The following is an 8,617-nucleotide window of genomic DNA, read 5'->3' on the forward strand; positions in this document are numbered from 1 at the left end:
TGGTGGTGGTGGTGGTGGAGGCGAGCGGTTCAGTCGGGGTGGTGGTGGTGGTGGTGGAGGCGAGCGGTTCAGTCGGGGTGGCGGTGGCAGGATGGGAGGCGAGGGCCGTAGTTTTGGCACGCAGTCACAGCGCTGATTGTGCAGCAGAGTGGTGGAGTGGAGGCTGGATGGTGTTTGTGTGTGTATGGGAGTGTCTGTACTTCATTCTGTTTTTGTTTTCTTCGTGTTGAATGCATTGCCGCTGTTGTTTTGGTTTGCGGCGTGCCGCCCACCTTCTGCGATGTGCACACTCAACATGTGTAGGGCCACTTCTTCTCCATCACAGAGCGAAGGGNTTTGCGGCGTGCCGCCCACCTTCTGCGATGTGCACACTCAACATGTGTAGGGCCACTTCTTCTCCATCACAGAGCGAAGGGGTGTCGTGCAGCGGCTCCCTCCAGCACACACAACAACCACAAGAAAAAGAAGAAGCACAGAAAAAAAAAATTGGCCACGGGTGTGCAAAGGAAAGTGGCAACAAGAAGGATCGTTGCGGCACGCTGGCCTGTTTGTTTTTCTTGCAGACGGGTGATGCGAGACATGCACGTGCAATGAAGCTGGTGTGGTGATGGAGGAATGCAAACAAAGAAACAGATAGAGAGAACGATACATGTGTCATTGTTTCCTCATACGGTGTTCTGAGGGGGAAAAGGTGAAGAAACATATATGTGAGGGAGAGATAAAAGCGTGTGTATGTGTGTGGGCGTGGGCGTGGGCGTGGGCGTGGGCGTGTGTGCAGCCTACACCTGTATCCTGCATCAGGCTGTCGCGGCCTGACGTCAATCTTCGTATGTTTTCTTNGGTGTTCTGAGGGGGAAAAGGTGAAGAAACATATATGTGAGGGAGAGATAAAAGCGTGTGTATGTGTGTGGGCGTGGGCGTGGGCGTGTGTGCAGCCTACACCTGTATCCTGCATCAGGCTGTCGCGGCCTGACGTCAATCTTCGTATGTTTTCTTTCCTTTGTGGCAAGGGCCTTCAGTAGAACGAGCAGCAGCACGTGAACACTGCCACACTGTCTAATGGCACCTTCCCTATTGCGCCGCCACGTCGTTGTGTCCTTTTCTCCCCATATTTCGCATCACCCATACGCTACGGCTTGTCATTCTAGCAGCAAGAGGGGTATGGGGTGTTTCCGATAAGTTTCTGTTCTGTTTCAGTGAGCTTTATTGTTGTTGTTTTTTCGTTAAGGAAGCAGGGAAGATAGACGATGCTTGCGGCAGCTCGTGGGGTATTGAACAGGAGAGGTGCAACGCTTCTGCTGGCGCATTCCAAACTGAATGGTGCCGGCGAGACGATGCCGACGATGATAAGAGCACAAGGGTGGTCGACTGCCTGCTCCACCCATCATATAACGAGCGGCGCTGTCATTTCCCAGCGTCGGTTTCACGCCACGCTGGGTGGCAGCAACACATCGCAGCAACCGAGTGCGAGCAACGCGCCCCCTGCAGCGGCTGTGCCAAGCACCGCTGGCAAACCTGACCAGGAGGCCATTGACAACCTGCTGGATGAGATTCAGGTTGTGCTGAGCAGGCCCGTGCCGATTGGCGCGCTCTTTCGGGCGCTTTCCTCCGCGAGCAAGAAGACGCTGGCGAGAAACAAGGAGCCACTAGAGCAGCTGCTGCTTCGCTACCCGGAGCACTTTGCGGTGTACCAGCAGGGAAGTAATCGCAACCGCACAATTCACTGTGCCCCGCTACACTTGGTGCCGGCGAATGTGCGGCGTTTGGTGCTTGAGGAGAGTTCGGTGCCGGCAGTAGCGTCTTCTGCGTCGGAGTCCAAGAACCCGGCAGATATCCACGCAAGGATTCTGAAGCATGACCCTCTTGCAGAGAAACAGCAACGCATCAACACAGTGCTGCAGTACATCCCCAATGAGTGGTCGCCGTTCACAGACCTTGGCATCCCAGAGGAGGTGCGTGTGAAGTGCATGGGGAAGCCGAGTGTCAAGGCGTTTCAGTATTTTGAAAAGTACCCGCAGTATTTTGAGGTGCGGCAGCAGGGCTTAGCCGAGCACACCTTCTACGTCCGCCGCTCCTTGGCGCTGCAGCGAAACCTCGAGAAGTCCCCATAAGCTCTGTGAAGAAGAGAGAGAAGCTTATTCGTGTGTTTGTTGCCGGTGCATTCAAACTGCTGGGAGTGTGAGGGAAGAAGAGCAAGGGATTGCTCTTTGTTGTTACTGCTTCTGTCATTGTTGTTGTTGTTGTTGGTTATTGTCAGTAGTTCTGCGCATCACAGAGGAAACCCACTTGTTAAGTGACAATTGTGTGTATTGTAAGGAAGCAGGGGGGAGAGAGAGAGATAGGCTTCACTCTCATGTTCTGCACTGCACCTCCTGTTGCTCCATTCCCTCTCAAGGAAATCCTGCCTAGAAGATAGTAAAGGGAGAAGGAAAGGAAGAGGTGAATCATCTCCCGAAATGGCTACGGCGCAGCAACATAACGAAGAAGCTTCGCATGGCTTTTGGTGGACACACCAGCGACTTGCTGAAGAGGCCGCATCCGCATTAGCGACGCCCACAGCGGAGAGCACCATTCTCTCTTGCATGGATGAAGTTAAAGTGATCGCACGGGAGCTGTTGAAGGTGGCGATGCCCAGCAGAAGCGGGAAGAAGGAGAGCCTTCCTCTGATAGACAGTGCTGGTCTGCAGGGGTGGCATGAAAAATTGATTTGTGTGCGGGACCGGTTGTTAGTGGCGTTGGTTGCCGTGCAACAGGAGCAACACGACGGCGTGGCGGAGGTGGCGACGAGTGGTGGTGGCCCTGTTTGCGAGCGTGCCAGGATGGAGCTGCGTCACACAGTGCACCACATGCTGTTCCGGGTGGTTTTGGGCGAGTGGGCGGCGCAGTGGGCCTCCAGTAGTGAGGGGGCAAGCAGTGAATCTGTGGAGCGTCTTGTGGATGGCTTTCTCGATGATATTGCCTTCACGTATGCGTCGAGGTGGGACGCTGATGATGCGGTTGCGATGCGTAATATTGTTTCTTCATTCGTCGTAGAGACGTTGGGTATGATGCCCATTGAGGAGGAGCGACTGCTACCGCGACTCGCGCAGCACTCCTGGGATGCATTTCTGCTGGAGCTGCAGGGCGTGGAGGATGAAGTACAGCGTGTGTGTGGAGCAGTAGAAAAGGGAGAAATGGTGGGGGAACGGAAGAGTACCGCCCAAGATCTTGCGGCGCGCGTTATTTGTGTTCTGAAGATGTTGGCGGTGCTCCCTCCGACGGAAGCAGTGGCAACAGAAGTGATGATGGGCACGAGTACCAAATATGGTCATGTGGTGCTGACGACGTCCGCGAAGGCGAGGGCGGTGGTGGAGTCACTCGGCAGGTGGCTGCCGGTGTGTGTCGACTTCTTCTACACCATGGTGCCGCGCCGCCATGGCGAAAAGAAGACGGAAGACGGCGGTGTGGATGCAAACGAAGAGGGTGACGGCGCCGCCGCCGCCGCCGCCACCACGCCGGAGGCGCGTAATTGGATCCGTCGCCTTCAGCAGGAGGTGCAGCGTCTGTTCTTTGTGTTGGGGCAGTTCGATGAGACCTCGCCGTGGATCGTGGTACTTGCGGGAATCACTGCTCGCACATTCTTCATGACGCATGACTCTGTGGCTCAGCAGCATGAGGACAACAGTAATGACACGAAGAACAATGATGACGACGGCATGCAGATGCACGCAGCGCTCAAAGCGTTCTTGGCGTGGCAGATGGAGGCGGTAGAGAGCGCACCAGCGTCACAGCGGGCGCTGGCAGATGCTTGCAACATGAAGATGGGTCATGTTGTGTCGTGCGCACTCGACAAGAGTGGCCCGAGCAGTCTCAGCATCCGTGTGCTGCGCGTACTGCTGGTGCAGCGGCCCCTCACTACGCTTCGGCACTTCTTGGGATTTCTGTGCCCTACCAATAGTGTGGCGGCGGCGTGTGACTGCGAGGCGGCTATCACAGACAAGGGCAGCTCCAGTGAGTCGCGCTCGCTTGCGTTTCGTGACGAGCCGCTGGAGGAAAATGCGGCTGCACTGATGTTCTTCCCCAAGTATTTCACCGTGTTCTGTACTGTTGAGCAGGCGCTCTCAAGCCTCTGCGGCGACCTGGCGGGGGGTGACGTTGCCGCAGCTGCGCATGTGGTGGAGTCCTTCGCTGCAGCTGCGCTCGACGATGCGTTCACAGGCCTCAGCGGCAGTGGCGGTGCCGCTGCGAGTGAGTGGCTCATGTTCTTGGCGTTTGTCTGCAGCGAGACGCCCCTGTTTGATGTGGCCGCGCTACACCACGTTCGCAACGCCGCCCGTCGCTTCTTTGCGCCAGGGCGTGCAATGCTGTCGTACCTGCGACGCCGCATTGTATTACACGGGCAGCACGGCCTCGCCGCCTTCTTCCTGCCGCCGCTGCGGGCAGTTGGCGTAGACTACAGCACCGCCGCTGACCGCGAACATGTGAGCTGCGCGCTGCGCTACCCGCAGTCGGCGGAGGTGGCGTACTTCCAGGAGCTGCCGCGGGGCTTCTACAGCCGGCAGCCGATGCGCCTCGCTGTGAACGCGAAGAACGACGCACTTCGCTTCTTCCACGATTTCCTCATGCCGCCATCGTCATCATCATCCGCAGCAGCAGCAGTACCAGGAGAAGGGACGACAAGAGAAGATGAAAGCGTGGTGCTGCGTAACCTCTTCGTCGATATTGTCGCCCATGTGGGTGTGTTGGCTGCCGCACGTGTGCGCGGCGAGGCCGGCTGTAACTCTGCGGCGGATGCCGTCACGATGGACGTGATGTTGTCTGTGTTCTTTGGTGTTCTGCGGCTGTGCAGCAGCGTCACATACTGGGAAGCCGCCAAGCGGCACGACATTCAGCGAGCCATTGTGCAGAGGATGTGTGAGCTGAGCGCCACCCCAGCCTACGCAGTAGCAAGAGGAGGGGGAAAGACGCACAGACTGGCAGCGACTGCGGGCGGCAAAGGCGAGAGGAAAAGCCCACTGCCAATGGCGTTCCTTTTGCGCGGCGGCTGCGCCCTTGAGAAGGCGACCGCAGATGCTGCAACTGCAGGGATGCCAACAGCAGCAGTACCAGCTGCAGCAGTAGAGGTTGGTGGTGGTGGTGGTGGAGAAAGGGGAGGTGCGGAGATGCCGCACGCGTGGCACGACTGGTTCTGCGCCACAGAGTTTGAGGACCTAGATGCACGTGCCGGGTCGTGCGCTATGGTGCTGTTGAGGGCCTGCAACCGCCAGTACGTGAAGGACATCCCGACGCGGACGCTGCTCGCACGTCGCTCAACGTTGGAGCAGCACGCAGCGAAGGAGAAAGACTCCGGCGCGCAGGCGCGGGCACTAGCGGCGATGGAGGCAGCGATACAACACGATGTGAATTTGCTGTCTTCGCAGCAAAGCAACAAGGAGATTGTGCAACAACAACAACAGCAGCAGCAGCAGATGAAAAAGACGGTCGCCGTGGATGAGGAAGTCAAAGCCGAGGCGGACATGGAGACAAATAGGACGGGCATCGATGCCTCTGCTGCGGCAGTCACAACAGCACGGGGAGAAACAGCAAAACTCACAGGCGATGTCAACGCCAACAAGGACAAGAACTCTGATGGTGGAGCTGAGAACGAGGAGCAACAGAAGCAGCAGCACCAGCAGCAGAAGCAGTCGGCGCCACCTCCACGCCGAGATGATCGCCCACTTCCCCTTACAGTGGTGAAGCCGTATATTGAGAAAATGGCACTGACGCTTATGCAACGCGCTCGCATGTCGGTGGTGGACGGCACGGTGTCTGGCATGGCGCTAAAGAAGTGGTTGATGGTCATTGCGGGGCAGTTCGAGCCGCCGGCGGTGCTAGAAGCGGTGCGTCGAGTTGTACTGCAGGCAAACACGAAGCTCACACACGCGACAAAGCTCGAGTGTGCGTCGCTCTCAGCCTTTTTGGGCGTCGTCGCTGACGACATTGCGCTTCCATACAAGATGAGTTTTATTCATGCTCGGTCCACACATACAAAGACGCAGCAGCAGCAGCAGCAACAACAACATGGCTCTGTGCGGGCCGAGGTGGAGGCAGACAAAAGCGAGTGGCCCCGCCACGCCCTCCCTTCGTCGGAGAAGAACGCCGATATGCTTCTGCGTGTTCTCATCGCCGATACCACACGCACGGTGACATCATTCCTAGAGGAGGGCACGCCGCTCGGCGACTGGAAGGCGTACTCGCTCGGCCTCCATTTGAGGCGCATCATGGGGCTTGTGCAGCGCCACGAGGCGGCGTTCCGCGCGGCGCTGGCGAAGCGGCTGCAGCAGTTGGGCATGACACCTGGCTCTGCGAACAGCACGCACCCAGTTCAGATGCTCTCCGCGGTGGAGTTTCCGCTGCTTGAAAACATGACGGCACCGGCGGGGGATGTCGATCACCTCTTCAGCAATGCACCGCCGTCTGCGGTTGCATCACGTCACCCACCGGCGTTCTCGCGGACCACAGGTGGACGTGGTAACAACAAGAGCAGCAGCGGTAGTGGCAACACCAACACAGGAGTAGCAGCAGACAAGCTAGCTCCAGGGGCAGAAAGTAGTGCCAAGAATAATAACAACAATGGAAGAAGGGAGTGGGTGGCGTCAGGGGATGCGCTCAGACGGAAACGGCATCGCCCGTCGGATGATTCTTACACCCACCGACATGGGAAGTGGAGAAGTGGTCCTCGTGATAACGCAGAGTGATGGCTACCCTCTTGTTCCTTCGCTCACGGTTTCCCTTGACCTATCTATTCATCTAATACCCATATAAAAACTATATGGGTATTTGGTCCTCTATGGTGAGGATATTCAAGCATAAGCTCTCATGTTGGAACGTCGAGGAGGTGCCGTACATGCACAAGTACAAATCATTTTAAACCCGAATTATCTCACAATCACTTACACTTCCAACCCTCCTTTTGGGGAAGGCGTGTGTCAGACACCACCTTGCTCCCTTCATATTCCTTGCTATCATGTCACTCTTTCTGTATGATTGGCTGAAGTAACTAAAAAAGCATCAGCTAATAGGCAAAGGCAACAGAAGAGAAAAAGAAAGAAAAAAATCTTCACCCCTTGTTCAGTGATTTGCACGTCACCCCCCCTGAACTATTTGGCTCGCGTACTCACTTGCACGACAGATATAACAAACCACAATCGTAACAGCCACAACTACAAGAAAAGGATAAACAAGAACAGATGCGCCGTCTTGCTGTTTCTTCGCTTATCTCCGCGGCCGTTGCGACCCGCGCAGTGACGACCCTGTCGATCCGCGACGCCCTGAACAAGGCCATTGACGAGGAGATGGAGCGTGACAAGACCGTGTTCCTCCTCGGCGAGGAGATAGGGCAGTACCAGGGGGCGTACAAGGTAACTAAGGGCCTGATGGATAAGTACGGCACTACTCGTGTCATTGACACCCCCATCACAGAGCACGGCTTCGCGGGTATGGCAGTCGGTGCAGCAATGAACGGACTGCGGCCTGTCTGCGAGTTCATGACGATGAACTTTGCGATGCAGGCAATTGATCAGATCATAAACTCCGCGGGCAAGGGGCACTACATGTCGGGTGGCCAGCTCAAGTGCCCGATTGTGTTCCGCGGACCCAACGGCGCCTCGGCGGGTGTGGCGGCGCAGCACAGCCAGTGCTACGCGCCGTGGTACGCCTCCGTGCCTGGGTTGAAGGTGTTTGCACCCTACAACGCTGAGGACGCGCGCGGCATGATCAAGACGGCAATCCGCGACGACAACCCGGTGGTGATGCTCGAGCACGAGCTGCTCTACGGCGAGTCCTTCGGGATCTCCGACGAGGCGATGGGGAAGGACTTCCTCATTCCGTGGGGCAAGGCGAAGATTGAGCGGCCGGGCAAGCACATCACGATGATCGGCTTCTCGCGCGGCGTGGAGCTGTGCCTCAAGGCGGCCGACCAGCTCGCGAAGGAAGGCGTCGAGGCGGAAGTGATCAACCTGCGCTCGCTGCGCCCGCTCGACCGCCAGACGATCATCGCATCCATCAAGAAGACGGGACGCGCCATTACAGTGGACGAGTCCTTCCCGGTGTGCAATATCGGCGCGGAGATCTGCGCCATAGTCATGGAGAGTGAGGCGTTCGACTACCTCGACGCCCCGATGGAGCGCGTGTCTTGTGCCGACTGTCCGACGCCGTACTCGAAGGAACTCGAGGCGGCGTCGCAGCCACAGTTGTCGGACGTGCTCGCTGTGGCCCGCCGCGTCCTCAGCTAAGTAGCAGAACGGTGTGGAGCAGATGGGACGATGAGAAGGGTGCCACTGCCGCTGCTGTGGGTGGTGACAGTGGTGGTGGAAATGAAGGAAGGGAACACAAGACGGGCATATTTTTGTTCTGGATCCGCATGAAATAACGGAAGGAAGGAAGGAAGGAAGGAAGAAGGGGTGTTAACGATGGCGGTGAGGGTGTGGTGGAAGCAGGAGGTGGCTTAGAAGAAAGCGAAATTGGGGTGGGGGATGTCCTTTCCCACTTCCCCCATTCTCCTCCCACACGGCCCCGCACGCAGATGCGCACATCCGGCACGCCAATTCCCTTTAGCTTCACCTTCCCATATAAGCTGTATATATATATATATATATAT

At 57.1% G+C, this 8,617-nt stretch overlaps 3 protein-coding genes across 3 annotated transcripts; all 3 read left to right on the forward strand.

The window, feature by feature from the left end:
* Nucleotides 1-1,247: 1,247 nt before the first annotated feature.
* Nucleotides 1,248-2,111, forward strand: DQ04_01111000 (hypothetical protein; the record flags this gene model as incomplete). Its single annotated transcript, XM_009310216.1, has 1 exon — nucleotides 1,248-2,111. The coding sequence occupies one exon, from the start codon at nucleotides 1,248-1,250 to the stop codon at nucleotides 2,109-2,111; it is 864 nt and encodes a 287-aa protein (XP_009308491.1).
* A 345-nt stretch (nucleotides 2,112-2,456) lies between these two features.
* Nucleotides 2,457-6,716, forward strand: DQ04_01111010 (putative dynein heavy chain; the record flags this gene model as incomplete). The annotated part of the gene is made up of 1 exon (XM_009310217.1): nucleotides 2,457-6,716. The coding sequence occupies one exon, from the start codon at nucleotides 2,457-2,459 to the stop codon at nucleotides 6,714-6,716; it is 4,260 nt and encodes a 1,419-aa protein (XP_009308492.1).
* Nucleotides 6,717-7,208: 492 nt separating this feature from the next.
* On the forward strand, nucleotides 7,209-8,252 carry DQ04_01111020 (pyruvate dehydrogenase E1 beta subunit; the record flags this gene model as incomplete). The annotated part of the gene is made up of 1 exon (XM_009310218.1): nucleotides 7,209-8,252. The coding sequence occupies one exon, from the start codon at nucleotides 7,209-7,211 to the stop codon at nucleotides 8,250-8,252; it is 1,044 nt and encodes a 347-aa protein (XP_009308493.1).
* Between the last annotated feature and the right edge of the window lie 365 nt (nucleotides 8,253-8,617).

Source organism: Trypanosoma grayi, assembly GCF_000691245.1.
Source record: "Trypanosoma grayi strain ANR4 Tgr_111_V1, whole genome shotgun sequence".
Classification (NCBI taxonomy): domain Eukaryota; phylum Euglenozoa; class Kinetoplastea; order Trypanosomatida; family Trypanosomatidae; genus Trypanosoma; species Trypanosoma grayi.